Here is a 23,306-nt window from a genome sequence, read left to right as displayed (position 1 = left end):
ACTTTTGGCAGTGTCCTAAATTTCTTTCAGGACACTGTCCCATCCCTGTGTAAGCCCTGGTTTTTTGATTTGTTGTTGTTGAGGGGATGGGGTGTTTATTTTGTTTGTTTGTTTGTTTAGTACTTCAAATTAAACCTAGAACCTCGCACATCCTCAACAAGTACTCTATCACTGAGCTACATCCCCAGCCCTTTTTATTTTGAGACAGGGTCTTACCAATTTGTCCAGGATGGCCTTGAACTTGAGATCCTCCTCCCTCAGCCTCCTGAGTACCTATTTCTGGGCCTAACTATCCCTTATTGTTTTAGACTACCATTTTTCAGACCACTATGATTGATTCAGGGGTGGCTATAGGACCAAATCTGGACTGATATGTCTGTCACACTCAGGACTTTCTTCATACTGTTAGAAGAGAAACTGTTGGCCAGGTGTGATAGCACAGGCCTGTAACCCAGCTTAAGAGGATGAGACAGGAGGACATCAAGTTCAAGGCAGCCTCAGCAATTTAATGAGAACTTGTGTCAAAAAATAAAATGGGCTGAGAATGTAGCTCAGTGGTGGTGCCCCCCACCTCACCCAAAAAAGAATACAAATTCTTTTGACTGGTTTTGAACCCAGGAACATCAAAGTCAGGAGCTGCTGGACTCCAGACTACTGCAGCCTTCAAATGAGCCAGCCCAGTGGATGTAAAAATAGAAACAATGCAAAGTTGAAGTGACACTATTTGAGCCCCTGGTATTTGACTTCTCTGTTGTGTCCCCATGTTTTTCCTTCTTTGACTTGAATCAGTTTGAACAGGAGGTTTCTGTCACTTCCACTTTAAGAAGCCTGATATATGATGGTTGTTTTCTTGCCTGGTCAACTCATTTCTATAAAAAACAATTCATTAGCAAGGCATGATGACACATGCTTGTAATCCCAGCTACTTGGGAGACTGAGACAGGAGATGACAAGTTTGAGGCCAGTCTGGGTAACTTAGTGAGACCCTGTCTGAAAAAATAAAGGGCTGGGGATGTAGCTCTGGGTTCAGTCCCTAGTATCAGGAAGAAAAAAAAAAAAAGATTCAACTCTAGAAGGAAGGTTCCCACTGGAAAAGACAAAACAGCACAGGTCTCTCAGACTAGCACGCAGGGCCTGCTGTGGATCATGCATCAGCTCAGATAACAGAGACCCTGGCGCAGCCCCTCCTCTTGAGCCCTCGGGGATGGCCAACTTCAACCTACCACTTGTGGGTAGGGGAAGCAATGTTCAGAAAGGTCAAGTGACTTGCCCCAAATTGTTTAGCTAAGATAATGTCGCCAGTTCCACCTGACCCCAGAATCCAAACTCTTCTCATTTATTAAGAGAAGGCACTGGTAGATGCTGGGCCACAGAGATGTCCCAGGGAAACCGGGCCTCCTGGGAGAACAAAGCAAAACAAGCCAGAGCCAGTTCTAGAGCCAACCACATCTTTATTAGTCTCTGCAGCTGAGCCAATGGAGCCCCTGTCTACAGGGGACATTAGTGAGCTACTTTGGCTACTGGGCATGGATGCTAGCTAGCATTTCTACTGGCAATTGGGATTGGGTGGAGGAAGAGACTGGAAGGGACCAAATGGGCAGACTGCTGGGCCACCTTCAGGCAGGCACATGGGGAGCTTCCCAGAATGGTATAAAGGTGTGTCAGTCCCAGAGGGAAACACTGCTATCTCCCCAGAATGAAAGATCAGACAAAGCCTGAGATGGGGACAATCACAGCAATGGACAGAGCTCCTGGGATCAGAAAGGCATTTCCTAATGGAGGCAACTTTCTAAGGCTGGAGCTCCCAAACAGAGCTCACCTGGTCCCCAACCGGGAGCCCCCAGGTTCAGTTCAATTGTTGTCATGGGGAACAGGGAACCCAGGAAGATGGTACTAGGAAGGATGGAGCTGAACTCAAGAGTATTTGGGGTAAGGATATGTCAGGACTAACAATACAGGCAAAATATTCATCATAGGTGCAATCCTGAAACTTCACTCCATAAAAAGGTCACATCTCCCATTTACCTAGCAACAGCCTGGAGGCCCATCATGATCTGACCCAGCCCAACTGATCTCCCCTTCGGACATGCTATGACATTCAGGGCTCTAAACTAGTCAACAACAGCACTCCCAATCCACCCGCTTTGCTCCCTGCCCCTACACTTGTCAAAAGACACAACTGCAGTTTTAGCACAAAGTGTTTGTTTACTCCTGTTTTCCCACTAGGCCTGGAGCTGCCCCTAAAGACAGCAGAGCGTGCAACACGCGTTCTCTTTCCAGCACCTGAAGAACTTGAAGCCAAATGAAAGTTATATTTACTGTCTTCGTGTGGTTAGATGAAATATAGGTGTCTATAAGGGATTTCTGGGATGTCTAGCAGTAGAACCACGTTTGTGCTGAAGATGTTAACTTCTTCCGATGGGTGGGCATGGGGTGAGGGTAAGGAGTGGGAGGGATGGTCCAAGCCCAAAAAGGGCTAAAGGAGAGGAAAGGGCTCATTTGGCTTGGAGGGTGGAGGGTGGGGTCCAGGAGGAAAAGGGGTTTAGCGGTCTAAGCGCAGGGTCCAGCGATCCAGTCCCATGACTCAGAACCAGCAGGGCGACCACATAAGTGAGCCCAGTGCAGCGCCGGTGGCGGCTCCGGCAAGCATGCCCATGGCCAGCGGGGCGCCAGCACTGTAGCAGGGATCCTCCCGCACTATTACGTGCGTCACGCCGGGGCCTGCGGAGACAGCCGTGAGTATCAGCGACTTAGGAGAAACCAGTCATCTTCATTCCCTTTCTGCGTGACTCCAGCCCAACCCAATATTAAGGCACTGAATCCATACTCCCCAGTCGGAGAAACTGAGGCCTTGACGAGGTAAGGGATCCACACTACCACTTCCCTCCCGGGTCTGCCACGGACGTTCGGTAACTTTGGGGCCTGGGCGGGGCGGACCTCTAAACACACCACACTGCACCTATGGGCGACTGCGGTTCCCAAGTTAGCCACCAGGCGTCGCTACGAGCTCAGGAAAGATTGCTGGGAAACCAAACTGAGTAAGTGCGAGCCTGGAGGCTTCTCTGGAGCATGGAGCACTATTTTTAGCTCTCAAGCTGCTAGGAGTTTGCGGAGTTCCTGCCTGAGAAAATAGGTAAACACTAAAAGGGTGAGGCTGGTCCTGACTGCCAATGACTCGTGGACAGGACCTGGCATTGGACTGAGAGTCAGGCTGCGGTTAGGGGGACCGTGAAGGGGCTGGGCTTAAAGGGTGAGGGAAAGCTTACCTGCGTAGGGCGGCCCGTAGTAGCTGCGGACATACGTGGCCTCATGCGCGTTGGGGGGCACCACCTCGTAGTAGTCCTGGTACGGGCTGTAGACGCGCACCTAGAGAGTCCAACCCGGTCAACTGCCCAGGAACTCCCTGGTCTGGATTTGGTCCCCAGTCCCCCTGCTCCCTAAGTTTAGAAATGGGCCCCCAGGCAGCAGCGAGCTCCTGGAAAGGTCCCACTTCTCCACAAAGTCCATGGTCTTTTTTGTTTGCTGGTTGGTTTGTTACTGGGGATTGAACTCAAGGGCACTCGATCACAGCCACACCCCCACCCCTCTTCTGTATTTTATTTAGAGACAGGGTCTCCCTGAGTTGCTTAACCCCTCGCCTTTGCTGAGGTTGGCTTTGAACTCGTGATCCTCCTGCCTCAGCCTCCCAAACTACTGGGATTACAGGCGTGCGTCACCGCGCAGGGCCTCCATAGTCTTTTGTATTCTAAAAATTCAGCCCTTAGATTCAGCTCCCAGTGATGATGCCTTTTCTCACTCTGGTCTCCTACCTTGCTAGAGAAAATTTTCTCTGACTCCCAACTTCCCTTCACAGGTAGCAAAGGTAGACTTTGCTAATTAATAAGTGTATAATGGTCTCACTTAAAACCCAATTGATTTCTCCCCTAGTCATAGGGTGGGAATATGGCCAAGTCCCGGGCTGAAAATAAAGAGGGGTTAGGGAGAAAAAGAGGAAAAGGAAGGGTAGGAATGAGAGGTAACCAAAGTAACTGTTATCGAGCATCTACTGTGTACCAGGCCCTGGGAGAGGTATTCACCTGTGCTACCACCTCTAATCCTTAAGATGAGTATTATTATCTCTTTACCACACAGACCTGGGAACCCAGGTTCAGAGAATGACCAGTTTTCTCTGCAGAATGTACTCATTACCCGCCCCCATCCCCCAGATTCTTCCCAACCCTTCAAAACCTAGCTCAAAAGCCACCCACTTCAGAAACCCCTCCTAGTCTCAAAAAGAAGCCTTTCTTCCTGAATTCACTGTGGACCTTGCTTGTGCCTCTCATTATCATTTCTCTTGGCCTTTTCTACCTGCACTCCAAATGTGAGCTACCTGTGAGCAAGAACTCATTAATTTTGCTAGACCAGCAGGGTCTAGCATGTGTCAGGAACCAAAAAATAAATGCTGGGTTAAATGGAAGTGCCCAGTCCAAGAGGGAGCAGAACTGAGGAAGGGGTAGGGTCTCCTTCTCCCCTTCTCTCCTGGATCATTCCTCTTAAACCCCTTTCATCCTATACTTCTATCTCATGGGGCTTCACACCTGAATGGTCCTACTCCCTTTTAGAAGTCAAAGTGTCTCAAACTCCATTAACTTGGAGTGACTGCAGCATTTCACCATGCAACACACCTGTTCCTCTCCCAACAAATGTCTTTCTCTAAGAATGCCATCAAAACACACACAAACAAAGAATTTAGGTTGGCACCCTTGTCTTCACACACTTGTCTTGCTTGTCACGTCAGCCACTAGGTCTCATGATTTGATCTTCTAAATATGCTCTTCTATCCATCCTCTTGGCCAATGTCAAGAGAATAAGCCATTAGCACACTGATTTCAAGTCTCCATGCCATTTCCCTCTAATAAGGATGACTTCTCACCTTTTCTCATTCAACTACCTAATTTGCGTTTCAGATTCAACTCAGGTATTGTTCTCCTTGAACTTCAGTTTCTGTTGTGGTCTCATCTAGACACCCACGTAGCTCTTGGACTTCCCTCTCTCTCAGCTGATCAATGATAAAGCCTTGTTTGTATCCTTGTGTTGGTCTCTCTCACAAGACTTGGAGACCCCTCAGGTTCCAATCAGTAATATGGTAAGTGCCTAATAAATGTTTAATGACCTTAGCACAAGTGAATCAAATACAGATGGGAGGGGCTGAGGTTGTGGCTCAGTGGTAGAGCGCTCGCCTCTCATGTGTAAGACCCTGGGTTCGATCCTCAGCACCACATAAAAATACATAAGTGAAATAAAGGTTTGTGTCCATCTACAACTAAAAAGAAAATAAATATTCAAAAAAAAATACAGATGGGAACTAAGGTCACCCAACTCTGAAACTGAGTTGAGGTTTAAGCTAGGGAGAACAAATGGTGCCTGGGCAATGCAGGGGGCTCAGACAAGCATGTGTAGGTCCTCAGGCTCAATTAACTGCTGGTTGTGTTCTCTCCCCAAGGGCTTTCTGGATGAGGTAGCCAGGATCTGGGCTTCATGCCCAAAAGAGGCTGGCGGGACTTAAGCACTCAGATCCAATTTTACTGTTTGAGAAACTGAAATCCAAAGTTTCCACTTGCTCTGCAGTTGCGGTGAGCCAGTGGCCTTGTGAGGCCCTGACGAGGGTGGAAAACACCACCTCATGTCCCTCTGGGGCACCTGTTTCTACCCTCCAGGCCTGGGAGGCCCAGAAGTAAACTCATGTAGATCACCTGGCAATAGGCAACCTGAGGCTTAATCTCTGATTCTTCCCCTCTTCTGGAGGCCCCACCACTTACATAGGAAGGGAAGAGTTGGTCTGTCAGGGGCCACACACAAATAACCTCCTTTTCTCCAATAAACTTATACTAAGGTTTACAGTCTTTTAAATCCTATTTTTTAAGGCATTGCCACTTTAAACAAACTTATACCCTAGGCCATGCATGGAGAATACCTCAGAATGAAAAGCTAGAGTCAGGTGCAATAGTAGACACCTGCAATCCCAGCTACCCAGGAGGCTGAGATAGGAGGATGGCAAGTTGGAGTCCAGACTGAGCAACTCAGCAAGACCCTTTCTCAAAATAAAATGAAAAGGGCTGTAGATGTTATTCAGTGGTAGGGTACTTGCCTAGCATGCATGAGCCCCTGGGTTCAAACACCTGGAACCCCCCCAAAAAAGGGAAGGGGGCTAGGAGTCCCCGGCATGTCATTGATGAATTGAGTAATGCTGATCTAACTAAGTAACCCTCAGAACTTCAGCTTCCTCATCTGCAAACAGTCTTTCCCACACTGCCAACTCCCAAGGAACTGTGAGAATCCAGCAGAGCCACATCTATTAGGCAACCATGTGGCCCGAGCTCTTCTAGGCTCAGAATTCATGCACGTCAGGATCCCCAGGAGCAATCTGTGTGATATATGTTTGTGTTTTGCTGTGGATTGACCCATGCAAGGTGAGCACATTAGCCCAGAAATCTATAGTTTAAAAAATTCACTCCTGAGGCTAGGGATGTAATTCAGTGGTAAAGTGCTTGCCTAGCATGCCTAAGGCCCTGGGTTGATCCCCAGCACTGCAAAAAATAAAATTAAATCTATAAATACTACAGATTTCCTATGCCCCACCCCAGACCTATGAAATTAGAGCATCCAGAGGTAACATTTTAATATCTGTTGTTGTTTTAAGTCCCTAAGCAATTCTAACACACAGCCTCACTGAGCACCACTGAGTAAGAAGAGTTCATAGTCAACTGTAAGACTACAGACACTCTACTCAAGCCCCACTGCCACCTATCCCATCCTGGCTGGACCTGTATTGAGCACTGGACAGAAGTGGTTCAAGCCCAAGTCCTGATTCCAAGAAACATTCAGGGAGAGGACAGGCAGACCCGAACTAAACTATAATAGGTGGTAATAATGCCATACTGAGGCCTGGCCCTGCCCTTCCCTCCTCCCTTCCTTCCTCCCTTCCTCCCTTCCTTCCTTCCTTCCTTCCTTCCTCCTTCCTTCCTTCCTTCCTTCCTTCCTTCCTCCCTCCCTTCATTCACTTGTCCCATGAGCATACTCTGAGACCTATTTCTGCTAGACCCTCATGTACTAGGAATGTTCAGAATAAACTGTCCACATCACTGAGCACATCTCACTGAGGAGGTGGCAGCATCTGAGGTGGGCCTTTAAGGATGAGCACCAGTTTGTAGGTGAATGAGAAAACTAGGCGTCTTGGTGGCAGAGAGAATGGCATTTGTGGTGCGGGAAAAGGAGAAAGCAGGAGTGGCTGGGGCAGAGGGCACAGCAGAGCACAGGGATGAGGGGAGGTAGCAGGTGAGACTAGCTACATTCTACAGGCCTTAAAAACCAGGCCGTGGTGGGTATCCAGTGAGTGTGTGTGAGAGGGAAGAGTGGTGACTGGGACTGTTTTGGAGAGGCTCATCCTGGTGTCCAGAGTGGAGGCAGGGAGGGCTAGCCAGCACTTACCCAGATTCGCCTCTCAACCTTACAGGGATTCCACGATCGGGTCACACACCTGACCTTGGGGCAAACCCGGCGGCTCCTGAGTGGGACGGGGGCTCCAGCTGGGGCCTGCTCAAGCCACAGAAACCCAAGAAGGGGGAGGGACATAGGTGTCAGAGGCCCTCTATGCCTGGAGAGACTGAGCTCTTAGCAGGCCCTACCAGTGCTCTCTGCCAACTGGGCTGGGGCAAGGGGGTGTCCTCTTCCTTTTCAGCCCAAGGTAAGGAGGAGAGACACAGAGAGGGATGGTGACTGCCGACTCTTTCTAGCCCACCTTCACCTCTCGAATGCAGCTGGGACTCCCAGTCTCCAGGCAGGAGAGGGCAGCTCAGCTCTCAAGTATCCTCAGCTCTCATCTACCTGGCCCCCTTCACCACCACCACCCCCGCCTGGCCCCTGGCTATTTCTGTCCCCAGGTTCTGTGTTCCCTGGTACATCCAGGTCAGGGACTCCTCCTGGAGTCTTCCTCCAGAGTGGGGCATGAACCTGTAGCATATGGAGGTCACACCTGCATAAGCACAAGGACAGAAAAAGCCCACAGACATGAATGCACACAAACAAAGCAGACACAGGTACAAAATCATTGACACACACACACACCTACTCTAAGCCAGGGCCCAGAGATGTGTATGTGTGGAGCAGAATGAAGTAGGATCAAGGGTGGGGCACAGAGAAGTGGTCAGCAGAGCAGCAGAAGGGTGGACAGATAGAGAAGGGCCAAGGCAGCTTCATAGAGTCAGAGTGCAGAACGGTCAATCCTCACCTTCCATGGAACTGAGTAGCCCTACTCGAGGGCTTTGGAGCTCAGAGTCCTGTGAGCCTGACCTGGGTTCCTCCTCCCTGCGGACCACTGTTCCAGCCTCCTCACTCCTGGCTTCCTCCAATCCTGGAAGCCTGAGTCTGTCCCCCAAAGTCTAACAGCCCTCTCTACATAATGTCCCTTATTGTTCCCACAACCCTCAAGAAAAGTCCAGTTTGAGGTCCTTTGTGATGGGGCCTCAGAGGTAATCTCTCTCCCATGTCATTCCCTCCATGCTAGGCCACCCAACAGGCCACACTCTGGGCCCTCTGCCACATGCCTGTGCACACACTCGCACACATCCCTGCCTCTACTCTGGCAGCTCCTTCTGCAGATGCCTCCTCTCAAAACACAGGCTCGTCACTGAATTAAGACCTAGACTTTGGACATAGACTTTTTTGTCTCTGGACCTCAGCTTCCCTATATGTAAAATGCAACTGATGATATCAATACCCAGGCTCTCCCCACCCCTCTTCCAGGGCTGTGGGAGGATGAATTGGCATAACTGGGTGCTCAGCACAATGCCTGGCCCCCGAGGGGGTTTCTACATGCATCCCAGGCTCCTTTGCTCTTTCTCAGTAGACTTTCTCTCTAGATGACAGCAGGCTCCATTATGCCACAAACAGAAGGAGCAAGCATAGATTCTGGAATCTGACAGGCAGGAATAGAGGTCATGCTGGGCCTTGGCAGCTCTTTAAACTCACGTCTCCATCAGTCACTAAGCTCTTTTGACTGCATTTCCTAAATATGTCCTGTAATCATCAGCCTGTCTCTGCCAGCGAGGCCTCCATCCAGAACTGTTGCCTGAACACTGTCCTGGCCTCCAAGCTGGTCCCTAGGCACCCACACTACAATTCATTCCCTAACTACCAGCCAGACTCTCATTAAAAATCCAAATCTGTCCAGGTGCCTTGGTGCATGCCTGTAATCCCAGCAGTTTAGGAGTCAATTTAGCAAGGCCCTAAGCAATTCAGCAATGTTCTTCTTCTTCTTCTCCTTCTCCTTCTCCTTCTCCTTCTTCCTCTTCCTCTTCTTCCTCCTCCTCCTCCTCCTCTCCCCCCTCCTCCTCCTTCTCCTCCTCCTCCTCCTCCTCCTCCTCCTCCTCCTCCTTCTTCTTCTTCTTCTTCTTTGATATATACATATTTTTTAGTTGTAGATGGTCACAATACCTTTATTTCATTTATTTTTATGTAATGCTGAGGATTGAACCCAGTGCCTCTCAAGTGCTAGCAAGCGCTCTACCACTGAGCCAAAACCCCAGCCCCAGCAATTTTATTCTTTGAGAATAAAAAAAAGGGAGCCAGGTGTGGTGCACACACCTGTAATCCCAGCAGCTCAGGAGGGTGAGGCAGGAGACTCTCGAGTTCAAAGTCAGCCTCAGCAAAATCGAGGTGCTAGGCTGGGGCTGTAGCTCAGTGGCAGAGCACTTGCTTTGCATGTGTGAGGCACTGGTTTTGATCCTTAGCACTGCATAAAAATAAATAAATAAAATAAAGGCATGCTATCCATCTACAAAAAAGAAAAAAAAAAAACAAGGTGCTAAGCAACTCAGTGAGACCCTGTTTCTAAAATAAAATACAAAATAGGGCTAAGGATGTGGCTTAGTAGTCAAGGGCTCCTGAGTTCAATCCCTGGTACAAAAAAAAAAAAAAGAATAAAAAAAAAAAAAAAAGCTTGGGGATGTGGCTCAGTGGTAAATTGCCCCTTGGTTAAATTCCCAGTAATTTAAAAAAAAAAAAATCCAAGTCTGGCCAGGCATGATAGTGTACACCTGTAATCCCAACCACTCAGGAGGCTAGGGCAAGAAGATCACAAGTTCAAGGCCAACCTCAGCAACTTAGTGAGACCCTGTCTCAAAAAATAAAATGGGCTGGATATGTAATTCTGATCTAATCATGCCATCCCTTTGTTTACAAATTTTCGATGGCTTCCTGATGCTCTTAGCAGAAACCAGCATCCTTAACACTGCCCACAAAGCCTGGTCCTGCCAACTATCCTTTTTAACTGCCCCCCTCCTGAGCTCCAGTCACCTCAGCCATTTTTCCTTCTGTTGCTCTACCTGCCACAATCTTAACCCCTCTCAAGCCTTTGCACAGCCATCTACCATGGATGGATCAACCGTCTAATTCATCTACCCGGAAAGCTGTTCCCTTCACTACATCCCCACACTGTTTACCTGGTCAATTTCTGTTTATCCTTCGGGTCTCAGCTTAAGCCTTATCTGAATTCCCACCTGGATCAGAGCAGTTACCAATATTGCAATGGAATCATTAACTAACTAATCAGTTGTTTCACATCTGACTCCTCACTAGGCTGAGTCCAGGAGGACAGGGCCCACATCCCCTCAGTTCATTTCTGATCCCTGGCACTTGTCACAGTACCTAGAACATAGTAGAAACTCAGTGAATATTTATTGTACAGAATGAATGAAACTCAGTCTATATCTGAGAAACAATAATCCCAGGTAGCAAGGTTGACCTCACAGGACTATTGTATTTGGAATTAGACCCCTACATCACACCTGGAACATAATAGTTGCTCGATAAAAGTTCCTTTCCCCTAGCTCACATGCCACCCCCTCCTCCCCCTCTTCATGGAGGCTTCTTCTTCTTTTTTTTTTTTTTAAGAGCACCCTTGGTCTTCATGGAGGCTTCTCTACCTCTCTCCTCTGAGTTACCAGCTGGCTGTCCTTCCTCTTTTTCAATGTGGGACTCAGGGAATCTGAGTTTGCCCAGGCATAGGAGCACTAGATTGAGAACTGCTGACAGGCAGAGACCGAGTCTGAATCACCCATGATTCTATGGCACTTGGGGCTGGGAAGAAGGGAGAGAAAATGGGGCTCACCGGAGTGGAGTTCGCCTCCAGCAATGCCGTCTTCCATGCTCTGCAAAGCAAATCCCCAAGACCATGAGGTGATAGTTTGAAAGAAGGGGGTTCAGACCTTCACATTCTAGACTTTTCCTCTCTAACCCCAGTCTCATGAAAAGGAGTCAGATCCACTTGGCTCCTTTAGGTAGACAAGAGTGATCCTCCCCTGCCCCTGTCACATGGATGGACCCTTAGTTAGGCTAATTCATTCTTAGAACACAGTCCCCTCCCCTCTAGAAGTTCCAGTTTTTCCATAGATACAGTGGACAATTGGGCTTAGGGGGGTCTCTTAAGGGACTTACGATTCTGACATGCCTGGGCGGGTGCTCTAGCTGCAGCCCACCTCCACATAGCAATCCTACAAACACAGCTCTCCAGAGCTCTGACCCTTGGGAATGCCCAGTGGACACCAGACAATTGGGCCTTTGTTGGTTGCCATGGCACCTGGCTGGGGTGGACAAGGCGGCTCTATGCTGTGTGCCTGGAGCTCAGCTTCCCCCACTCCCACACACCCATCTCTTTACTCTCCCCCCAGTGCAAAGGCTAACCCCCTCAGCCGGAGGGGAGGAAGGCAAGGAATGTGAGATAACAGATGGTACCCAAGGACACCTCCAGGCTTAGTGTGGATATGCATCTGACATTGGGGTTCCCTTGCCTGGCACACAGGCAGGTTTGGGTCTATCCTTCAGATCTCAGTCCCCATGTCAGGGCATTTGCTCAGAAAGGAGTAGGAGGCAGGGTCCTTTTTCAGATGCCATTGGCTTTGTTTGCTCTTTTATATCCCCCCAACTGAAGACTCCCCTCAGAAGCTGCTAAATACATTCTGAATGCCCGGGGAACATGCACCTGAGGCAGGTGTGCACACCTCTGCCTCCACACTTTGAGCTCATAGATCATGTGAAGAGCCCACTGCTTACCATACCAACCATCATCATCTGTCTCCCTGCTGCCCAGCCTCCATGACACCACCTTACTGGTCTCAGACCCTCTTCCTACTGTTGGGGAACTGGAAGGCCCAAGAAGAAGGGGGTGTCTGGTTTCATTCCCTAAGATTCTATCGCATCCTCTCCCAAGAGCTACTCACACAGCATCATCCCTAGTCTCTGCGCACAGGTGCAGGCGGGAGCCCTCCCGCAGGTTCACGGTCAGCAGGCCATCTCGGCTCCGGCCCTCTGGGGGCTGTATATCTGGAAGCAGACATACACTGGTGGACTTTCCACAGGTATAGGTCCCAGATCCCCCCAGAAACTAGGAACAAGAACAGGAACTGATTGGTCTTTTCTACCCTCCTCTGATCCCCACACTTTCTGAGGATTCTGCTGTACCCTTTCAGCCAACCCACATTACCAGTTTCCTTATGAACATCTTCCAGTTTTCTCTGTTATAATTGTGGCCTAAACCTTGGTTGAAGAATTTAGAGATTAGCCAAATTAGTGTGACTCTTAGCCAGTCACTTAACTTCTCTGAGTCTCCTTATTTCATCTAGTTCATGTCTGACTTGTCTCTGCAACTGGCACAGAGTAGGAACTTGACAAAGTAGTAATTTCTTACTTCACCTCTAACTGAAGTGGGGTTGACAAAGGCCCAGAAGCAGTGTCAGTGGGAGCCTTCTGAAAGCTGCAAAGAGGCTTCCAATTGCTGGTGTTCTCAGAAACAGTGGAAGGACTCTCCCCTGGACACAATGCCATAGAGGAAGGGCTTCTGCTCACCATGACACTCTTGGCCGATCTTTATGTCACGGACATTGAACTGGATGAGCACACGGTCTTCCTCGTCCTGCGCTGTCTCATCATGGTAGTAGCCCAGCGTCCCATCCAGCCATAGTGCAAACCAGTTTCGCTTCCAGCGGCGGAGGATGGAGCCTGCGTGATATTCCAGACCCGCCCAGCGAACTAATCCCAGAGCCTGCTGGGGGCAGGAGCCCCAGATGGGCTCCCAGAATCCCCTCAGTCCTAGCCCTCAGTATGTTAACCTCTTAACCCCTTTCTTGTATATCCACCTCTAAAATGGGCACAGGGTCCCTTTCTGTCTTGGTCAACTACTTTCTCTCACTGGCCCATACCTTACCAATATCTCCTTACCCTAAGCCTCTCTCTTATCTCCTATCTTAGCTTGTATGATAGTCATTTGTGTCATGTCTGCCTCTTCTACCAGACTTGGGAGGCCACAGCTACCCACACAGATCATAGAACTAGCAGAACCTGTGTTTAGTGTTTGCCAAATTGAATGGGCAGGGGGCATGGGGTATGGGGGTCTTGGTCCCAGGGGTTCCCAGGATAGCTCTTGTTCAGATCAAAAATCCGGTCAGAGACAGGTCTGAAAGCCTGAAACCACTAGAGCTTCAGACATTTTGCAACTGGAATCGTAAGAGGAAAAAGCAGACATAAGACGGCTTCTCAGAGCTTTGTGGATTTCAAAGCAGAGATATTTTCCTTTTGTTCTGGGACTTGTTTGTGTTCCAGCCTTGGATTGGGCTGCTGAGGATACACAGAGGGTTAAACTCAGTCTGTGTCCTGAGGAGCTCACACTCTAGGGCCAGTATGGGGTGGAGGACTGGGAGACCCATAAGTAAAGACGGTTACATTAAAACTCACTGCAGGAACAGGGAAGGGGGCCTCTGAGCCAGGCTGATGCAGTGGCAAGAGTGAGGGTTAGAGGAAAAGTCAGAGAAGGCTCATCAAAGAAAGGGACACCTGGCTGGATGTTGATGATTAATTAGAAGTCTGCCAGGCAGTCAGGAATAGGGGGACACTGGGCAGGGAGAAGAGCATGGACAAGGGAGGAGAGGAGAACTGATTTTCCTGTTGCTGGCCTAACACTGCTTCCCTCACCCCTGCCCGGGAACCAGAAGAGGGATAGAGAGGGTCTGGCTCAGGATCACTCACTCTGTCTCCACAGCCAGCCGCCCCTCACCAGGGCCATTTCTTCAAAGGGACTTTCCAGGATGGAGTCAGGCGGGACCTGTCAGAGGAACCCAGGCACACAGTCCTCATCAGATCCAGACTCCCTGAAGAACCCCCAGTTCTCCCTGGGGAACCACCCAGGGAACTTTTAAAGCAGTAAACAAACAAGAGCCAGGCAGCCTCCATCTCCTCCCCATTCTCTACTCCAGCCAGAGAATGAAAGCTCTGTCCTCTGTCCTCGTGGGGTCATCAGGGCTACCACCAGCTATGATGTGGCGGGGCAGGAGTGGGGGGTAGGGATCAGGAGCCTGGATTCCAATCTCAACTCCAAATCCTTTGTCAAGTCCCTTGTCCTTGACCTTCCAGGCCAGCCTCAATTTCTATGAAACTGTGTCCCAAGGCAGGTAGAAGTGTGTCTATGAAGCAGGTAGGTGCTGGAGTGAGGAACTCCTAAAACTCAAATATTAGAAAAGGGGATTCTGAAATGCTAGCAGCATGGAATATCAGAATCATGGCAATAACTGAGGGAATTTCACAGTAAGAAAAGCCTCCCTCCCAGCTGAACCCACTCACAAAGTGCATAAAATAATACTTTAACAGCAGCTATGACTAATGGAGTCCTGTGTGCTAGGTGTACTTCTCTGCTTTCACCTATCATCTCATTTAAGCCTCTCAGCCATCCTTGCTATAATTCCCACTTTAGAGATGAGGAAACTGGGTCCAGTCACTTGCACAGATCCTGTTGATTAGCAGTAAGCACTGAAGCCAGGATCCACACTCAGCAGGCCTGGCTTTTCATCATTAAACCCAGCAGGAGTTTTGAAAACATGCAATGTTCAGGTCAGGCCCCATGACAATTAATCATCATTTGTGGAAGAGGCAAGCACTGCTAGTCTCTAAAGATTCCGAAGCGATTCCACTGCACAGCAAAGTTTGGGAGTCGCTGTGGGCAACTACCTCACTTTGTCCCCATTGTAATTTTGTTAGGAGTTTTACTCCTTTCGGATGGACAGAGGGGCAGCAAATGACTTAATCCACGTATATGACAAAACTTGGATTGGAAACCAGGTGCCCTTTATTCCTAATGGTGAGTTATTTGTGAGCAGGTGTGTCTACCCCGCCCCCACCTGCTCACACCTGTTTCTGCGTAACAAGGGCTGGCACACCTGGGGTGGAAGACCTGGCCAGGTCTCTTTTTCTCATACGCTCCCACCCCTCCAAGCTGACATAGATCAAGAGGCCAGGTGCGAACTCCCTCTCCAGCCCCCCTTGATGCACCCACCTGTCTACACCTGTTGTGGATGCTGCTGCCAAAACCAGCGCTACTCGATGCAGCTGCCACCCAACCCGCTGCGCCTGCGCTTTGTGCGCCTCAGAGAGCCTGGGGCATTTCACTGCCAGGCTTCGCCCCGGGCCTAGAGGCCCCGGGGCCCCGCCCTGCAGACCCGCCCCACCCCCAGGGAGGGGGCGTGGCGCGAAGAGGTGATGACCGAAGCATGCTGGGACTTGTAGTTTGCAACCCTGCAGAAGGGCAGGAGATGCTCACATGAGTGGTAGTCCTTTACTGACCCGGCGGGTCTTTTTTTTTTTTTTTTTTTTTTTTTAGAACTGACATTTCTTCTCAAATTTTTTATTCCCTAAATGAAGCAATTAGCTCAATGTATAAAACAATTTTTTTCTCAGTAAAGGAGCATCTATTACATGCCAAAATTAAAAACCCAACTACAAAACTTTTTTTTTTTTTTTTTAGAGAGAGACAGAATTTTTAATATTTATTTTTTTTAGTTCTTGGCAGACACAACATCTTTGTGTGTGGTGCTGAGGATCGAACCTGGGCCGCACGCATGCCAGGCTAGCGCGCTACCACTTGAGCCACATCCCCAGCCCCAAAACTTTTTGACTAATGAAGCCTACACAGTTTTCACCTAAACAAATTTGCTCAATAAGTTGACTAAATTCTAAGATGCTTATTTAAAAAAAAAACAAAACATAATTTTTTTTTTTCTTTTTTTAAAGAAAGGGTGGCGCTCTGTGGCCCAGTCTGGTCGCCAATAATTCCCTTACCTCAACCTCCCAAGTAGCTAGGTGTGCGCCAACGCGTCCAGTTTATTTTACTAAAACGTTTGCTCACTCATTAATTGTGTATATTTTCTTCAGTGCTGGGGATCGAACCCAGGGCACGCAACATGCTAGGCACGCGCTGTGCCACTGAGTTGTAACCTCAGCCTTTACAACAAATATCCCCCCTCCTTTTTTTTTTTTTTTTGTACTGGGGATTAAATCCAGGAGCTAGGAGAACTCTACAAATGAGCTACATCCTCGGCCCTTTTTTATTTTGAGACACGATATCACAAAGTTGCTGAGGCTGGCCTCAAACTTGTGATCCTCCTGTCTTAGCCTCCCGAGTCGCTGGGATTACAGGTGTGTGCAACACAACTATGCCCAGCTAAAATAATTTTTCTTAAGAATTGGGCTCGGGGCTGGGGGGTTGTGGCTCAACAGTAGAGCGCTCGCCTGGCACGTGCGAGGCTCTAGGTTTGACCCTCAGCACCACATAAAAGTAAATAAATAAAAATAAAGGTATTGTGTCCAACTACAACTAAAATTTTAAAAAATAATAATAAAATAAAAAAAAATTTAAAAAAGAATTTGACTCCAGCTGGGTTCCTGGCGCACTCCTGTAATCCCAGCGATTCGGGAAGCTGAGGCAGGATGGATGGAAAATACAAGGCCAGCCTGGACGACTTAGTGACACTTTCCCAAAATAAAACAAAAGGAGCTGGGAAGTGCTCAGTGCTTGTTACCACGAGGGAGGCCTGGGTTCATTCAATCCCCAATCCCGTCCCCATCATCACACACAGACACAATTCTGTGCATGAACACCGGATGTGTGAGTACAAGGCTATTAAAAAGGATGGCTGTGCCAATTGTATCCTGTGAGCACCCAAGGACAAGGCCATTAAAAAGTTCTGCAGAGGCCAGGCGCCTTGGTGCACGCCTATAATCCTAGCAGCTCCGGAAGCTGAAGCAGGAGGATCACGAGTTCAAAGCCAGGCTCAGCAATTTAGCCAGACCCTGTCTCTAAATAAAATAGAAACAAGGGCTAGGGTGTGGCTCAGTGGTTAAGTGCCCCTGTATTCAATCCCAGGTACAAAATAAATAAATAAATAAACAAACAAACAAATAAATAAAATTCCACAGAGCAAGACCTGCAGTGGTGTGCACCTATATAATCCCAACAATTTAGGAGTCTGAGGCCGGAGAACCACATGAGCCTAGGAGTTCCCAGACAGGAAAGAAGGAAGGAAGGAAAGAAAGAAAGAAGAAAGAAAAAGAAATGTTATTAGAAACATTGCAGAGGGCTGGGGCTGTGGCTAGTGGTAGAGCCCTTGCCTCGCCCACCTGAGGCACTGGGTTTGATCCTCAGCACCACATAAAAATAAATAAAATAAAAGTATTGTGTCCATCTACAACTAAACATATATAAAAGAAAGGAAGAAAGAAAAAGAAAAGAAAGAAAGAAACATTGCAGAAGCTGTAGCCTCACTTGTCAGAGTCATTCCAGAAGCCAGTCTTTGGCACCTGTGGCTTCCCAAGCTTCCTGTGAAGCTCCATCACTGCATGAATGTGCCATTCACAGCAAGGGAGGGAGGCAGGAATTGACTTCCCTAGTCTCACAGGGTTGAACACCCCACCCTAATTTAGACCTGCAGGTGCTGCCCCATCACCTTCACCATAGTCCACATAAAGAGCTGAGTTTTTAAGTATACTTTTTAAAAATCAATTTTTAAAAATCTGTAAACTAATTTTCTTAAAAAAAAAAAAAAAAAAAGTAAAGTTTCCAGGAGAAACCAGACTCCAGTTTTGCATGGTTTTTGTTTGTTTGTTTGTTTTTGTTTTTGGTTCTGGGGATTGAATCCAGGAATGATTAACCACTGAGCCATAACCTCAACCCTTTTTATTTTTTATTCTGAGACTGGGTCTTGCTGAATTGCTTAGGGCCTCACTAAGTTGCTGACGCTGGCTGTGATCCTCCTGCCTTAGCCTCCAGAGCCACTGGAATTACAGACATTTGCCACGGCCTGGCTTGCATGGTTTTTTGAAGCTTGGTTTTTAGGAAGTACAGCACTGGGCTCCAGGGCAGCCTCTGACATGCCCTTGCCCTCCACTCCTAGTTTATTGTCTCCTGGGGAGACTAAGTGTAAACACACAGTTAAAGCAAAGAATGTGATTTAACAAGGAGAAAGAAGAGTCAGTCTTTGACCAAGAGATTGGGGAAGGCATCCCAGTGGAGGTTGAAAGGTCTCAGTGGATGGGTAGTAGCTTTACAGGCTAAACAAGAGTTCATATGAGCTCTGGTCAAAAAGTTCAAGGGTGGCCAGGCACTGTGGCACACACCTGTCATCCCAGCAACTCAGGAGGCTGAGGCAGTAGGATTACAAGTTCAAAGTCAGCCTCAGCCATTTAGTCAAGGCTCTAAGAACTTAGCAAGACCCTGTCTCAAAAAATAAAAAGGGATAGGGATGTGTCTCAGTGGTTAAATACCCCTGGGTTCGATCCCCAGTACCCTCACCTCCCCCCCCAAAAAAAAGTTCAATTGTGCATTATTTTTAGAAAATAGAAGACAGTGTGGGGGAGCATGGAGAGCAGCAGATGATAAAGCTGCAGAGTTTGCTAGATTATAACATAAAGGCCTTACATGACAGGCTAAGAGCTTGGATATTATGGCACAGTAGTAACTGCAGCTTGGGAAAGCGTTTCAAGGGTTTAGGCGGTATGATAAATGGGTTGCATTTGGGAAAAGTTCATCTAGAGCACAGTCAAAAATGGATTAGAAATCCGAGAATGGTTGCACATGTCTGTAGTTCCACCTATTATGAAGACTAGGACAGAAGGATGGTTTGAGCTCACAAGTTTAAGATCAGCCAGGGCTGATCCCAATTCAAAAAATAGGAAGAGAACAAAAAAGATTGGAGGGTTAGAGGGGCCCAGCTCCCAAGTGGGGAAGAAGAGTGTTTCTTTGTCTCCTAGGTCTGTCTAGGTCTGCCCCATCCAGGATCATTTCCTTGAATTGCCCGACTTCAAATCCCCAGATAGGAGCAGACAAGGCATACCTTCCAGAGATCAGGGATTGCCAGGGTCTGAAAGGCGCCTGGTCCATCCTCTATTTAGAAGGGCCCACCCCACCCCTGGCCCTCATATTCAAGAAAACTTTCCTTACCGGAGTTGCAGGGCTCATGGTTCCCAGGCAGTCAGAGAAGCGTTTCCCAGACGGCTTCTGCACGGGGGCATTTCCCTGAGCGCCTTAGAGATAAGGGGATCAAGAAGGTGCTACCAAGAGGGGCCAAAAGGGGGAGGAAAGGAGGAAGCACACAGATTTAGGGAAGTCATCTTTCTCTAGTCCTCTCCCCAACCTTCCCGACTGATCTCGGGCTCAGACCCTTAGTGCCTGAACAAGTCATCGGTGATTCGAGATGGTCTTAGCCCTGGGTCGCCAAGGTACGGGGGGAAGGAGGATATGGGGGGAGGGGGGAAGGAGAGCGGCTGGGCCAGTCCTCCACCATCAGTGGGGGATGGGACTAAGTCTTCATTCTGCTGCTTGACAGAACCGCGCCCATCACCCAGTCCTGAATGCTCAGCTTGGCTCCTTAAGCCTCCCTCTTTCCGCTCCTGAGTCTCTAATCTTGACCTCCATCCACCCCAGCGCTTCAGCCCTTCGTGCAGTGCGTGCCATGTTGGGAGATTCGCTGTGGTGGATCCTATTAGCCACGGAGCTGATCCCCTCTTAGCAGTCCAGGAACCAGACCTCCCAAACCATGCTGTTTTCCATACCTGTGCCTTTAACTCACTTTCTGATCCTTGGACTGTTCCATCCCAACCTTTGCCTGGCTAAATTTTCCACTCCCATAGCACAGATGGGAGAAGAAGAAGAGGCTGGAAGAGAGCAAAGGAAAGGAGGGAGGAAAACTGGGTCTCAGGAATCTGGACCTGGATCCTATCGGTTCCTTTCTCTTCCTGCTCCCATCCCAGATGGACAACTGGGCAACTGGGCGTCCTTCATAGAGGGGGGTAGGGTGGCGATCCATGAAAACATCTTCTAGATTGCATTCTCCAGATTTAGCAGCCAGATGAAAAGAGAAGATTCTTCAACAGCAGTGAGAAAGACTGAGACCCTCCTAAATGGAGGCTAACACAAGAAAAAGAGCCAAGGAAGCTAAGCAGATTAAAACCACAAACTCCTGACACCAATTCCAAATCTAAACACAGCCAGTCCTGGCCACTGTCTTAAAATGTTGCCAATGCCCTCTGTGAGAAACTAATAAGAAGTGTGGACTCTTCAGAAGGGGGTGGGGATGTCTATACACATTGTAACATTTTGCATATAATCCCTGCTACCTGAAGTCATGATTATCACTGTTGGATTGGTTTTTAGTTCTTAGCTTTTTTGTGTGTGGGGGGGGGGGAGGCTGGGGGGGCAGTGTTACAGGGCTGGGGCCTTCTGGGACACTGAGGCAGTGTGAAGACACCCCCTTCAAACCCCAATTCTTTCTATCAAGTCAGAAAGATTTCAGATGTGTCCTTCAGAGTAACAGGCATGAGTTTATTGAAGGGGAATAAGAAAAAGGAAGCGGGGGTGGGGGGGGTGGGGGGGGTGCTAGGTTGTGGCTCAGAGGTAGAGCGCTCACCTAGCCTGCATGGGGCACTGGGTTTGATCCTCAGCACCACATAAATGTAAAATAAAGATATTGTGGGGCTGGGGATGTGGCTCAAGCGGTAGCGCGCTCGCCTGGCATGCATGCGGCCGGGGTTCCATCCTCAGCACCACATACAAACAAAGATGTTATGTCTGCCGAAAACTAAAAAAAAAAAAATAATAAATATTTTTAAAAAAGATATTGTGTCCACCTAAAGCTAAAAAATAAACATTAAAAAATAAAATAAATAAAATAAAGATATAGTGTCCACCTAATACTTAAAAATAAAGATTAAAAAAGAAAGAAAAAGGAAAGGGGACACTCCCAAGGAAGAGAGTAGGTCCTGTCAGAGTGGAGGGGGACAGTGTACCTCTCCTGCACTCCAGGCTTATCAGGAATCCCAGAGAAGTTTCCAGAGAGCTCCCGCCCAGGTCCACCTCTTGACTTCTGACTGACATTAGACTTTCAAGTCCCCACTGACATGACAATTCTAGGTCACTTTGGCATATGCTGACCAATTCTAATTGGGTTCTTAACCATAAATTCTTACAGACTTTGTGGTTAAGAGGAATTATTCTTATCTCCCAGAGTGTTTCAGGATTTGGTCTGTGAGGTTTTTTTTTTTTTTGTGTGTGTGTGTGTGTGTGTTTAGTCTGTGAGGTTACCCTTGAGGGTAACTTGGATTCCTCTTATCAACATTATTTCTGACCTGTGTTTCTCTTGCAGGTAACAGGTAACTTGCTGAAGAATGTGACATATCCTGTCTATTTAAGCCAGGCAGGGCTACAGGTAAATTGTTTTTTGGAAAAGAAAGCATGTGGGGATCAATATAGTGGGCCCATTTTATAGAATTAGTCCTTTAACCTTATGTTCCCACCATTGTATCTGTCTGTCTCCTATGCGGGGGGGGGGGGGGGGGGGGCGTTGTACTAGAGATTGAACCTGGGAGTGCTTTATCACTTTTTATATTAATTTTGAGACAGGGTCTCACTAAGTAGCTGAGGGTCTTGCTAAATTGCTGAGGTTGGCCTTGAATTTGCAATACTTTTGCCTCAGCCCCAAATTGCTGAGATTATGGAGTTGCACTACCATGCCAGCTACTGGGCCATTTTTAACCTCACTGTGTAGATAGTGAAAAGGGTGGATGTACCAATGATGTTATAGGGTGGCTCTATCACCCACCCTGGGAGGAAAGAGGCTGGGTCTACCTCTCTGGAGAGCCCTGACTAATTCAGGAAGAGGAATGGACTCCCCAGTTGAGTCTATTTCAAATGCCAGATTTAGAAATGAAGGAGGAAAGCCTGAGAGCCAAGGAGAGGGTCTGTAGAACCTCCTGTCTCGGGGAAACAGCACTCCACGTCAGGAGATGGGAGGTTGCAAGTTCCTTCTGAAAAAACATACCATCTGGATCATCAGATGTACAGGGAGCCACTTCTAGAAGCTTAAGCAGTGACTAACTGTTCCCATCATTCTTTGTCTGTCTCTGTGATCTGTCGAGATGAAGAGGTTTCTCTCAGCCTCCTGCCCTCCCAACCAATGATCCTGAGCTTTTGGTTCAAGGGCGATAAGTTGGCTTTGAGAACAAATGATTTTTTTCCATCTTTGCTTCAAGGTCCTTGGCTTCCTTTCAGAAGGCCTTCAGCTTTGTGTCATTTTCTTCAAAACTTTCCTCCTGTCACTCCATCTAATAATCTTTCTGGAAAGATTAATCCTCAAGAGAATCCATTTCTTTCTCTTGACAAAGTTCAGTCATTTGATTTCCTCTCTCCTGAAAATTTTGATCTTCACTTTTCAATCGAGGTTTGCTCAGCCCAAAGACTTTTTAGATGATCTGTCATGTCAGTTTTTCTGTTTTCTTCAGTAATGTCAGTGTTGAATTGATTTTTCTCTCCAACTTTGGTGTTTAAGTGCACACTTGGTTTTTCTGCAATCAGTTGCCTCCTGGCTGCTCTCATCTGGTCATAAAAAATTATCTCTAGATCCTGATTCCAAGTTACTATCCATATTCTCTTGTCTAAGGGAAATTATCAAGTCTTTCACCATTTTTGTTTCAGTGTGTGTGTGTGTGTGTGTTTGGTATACTAGGGATTGAACACAAGGCTTTGCCCATGCTAAGCAAGAGCTCTGTCATAAGCTACATCTGCAATCTGGGCCTTCCATCAGTAGCCAGCACTCCTGCAGAGATTTGACCTGACTCTTCCCATGTGCCCGAGAGTTCTATAGGAAAGTACTAAATCTTCTCCTGTTGCCTGTAATGGTTGTTTGATTTTGCTTTCCCCATTTGTTTTATCAGTTTGTTTTCTGGTTTTAGACAGGGGATATTCTAGCACAAGAGAGAGCAGTTCATCTTGATCTGAATATTTTCCTTTTCCCACTTGGATTGCTCTTAAACATAAGATGCAGCAAACTGGGGAATTAGATATGTCCAGGGCAGGAGGCTTGTCTAGGTTTTTATCTGCTTTTGCATCAGGGAGAAACTTGACAAGAGCTTTGATTTCACTAGGACTAGTGCTGAATTAAGAATGGTGTGTTCTTGAC

At 47.9% G+C, this 23,306-nt stretch overlaps 1 protein-coding gene across 1 annotated transcript; it reads right to left on the bottom strand.

Annotated features, from left to right (window-relative positions):
• Window positions 1–1,431: 1,431 nt before the first annotated feature.
• Plekhb1 (pleckstrin homology domain containing B1) lies at window positions 1,432–15,495 on the bottom strand. The gene is made up of 7 exons (XM_027942621.3): window positions 15,356–15,495; window positions 14,056–14,131; window positions 12,880–13,032; window positions 12,255–12,357; window positions 11,147–11,186; window positions 3,267–3,366; window positions 1,432–2,721 (listed from the first exon to the last, which is right to left on the bottom strand). The coding sequence occupies exons 2-7, from the start codon at window positions 14,090–14,092 to the stop codon at window positions 2,585–2,587; spliced, it is 570 nt and encodes a 189-aa protein (XP_027798422.1). The 5' UTR covers window positions 14,093–14,131; window positions 15,356–15,495; the 3' UTR covers window positions 1,432–2,584.
• Window positions 15,496–23,306: the final 7,811 nt, after the last annotated feature.

The sequence above is a fragment of the Marmota flaviventris genome, chromosome 9, assembly GCF_047511675.1.
Source record: "Marmota flaviventris isolate mMarFla1 chromosome 9, mMarFla1.hap1, whole genome shotgun sequence".
In the NCBI taxonomy this organism is placed as follows: Eukaryota; Metazoa; Chordata; class Mammalia; order Rodentia; family Sciuridae; genus Marmota; species Marmota flaviventris.
The sequence above is the reverse complement of the archived record's forward strand: the minus strand, read 5'-3'. Positions and strand labels throughout refer to the sequence as shown.

Coding starts and splice junctions, on each gene's coding strand:
- Plekhb1 (XM_027942621.3), bottom strand. CDS start 14,092: ATGGCCCTGGTGAGGGGCGGCTGGCTGTGGAGACAGA. Junction 13,033..14,055: donor CGGCTGGCTGTGGAGACAGA/GTGAGTGATCCT, acceptor AATATCACGCAG/GCTCCATCCTCCGCCGCTGG. Junction 11,187..12,254: donor GAGACTAGGGATGATGCTGT/GTGAGTAGCTCT, acceptor TTTGCTTTGCAG/AGCATGGAAGACGGCATTGC.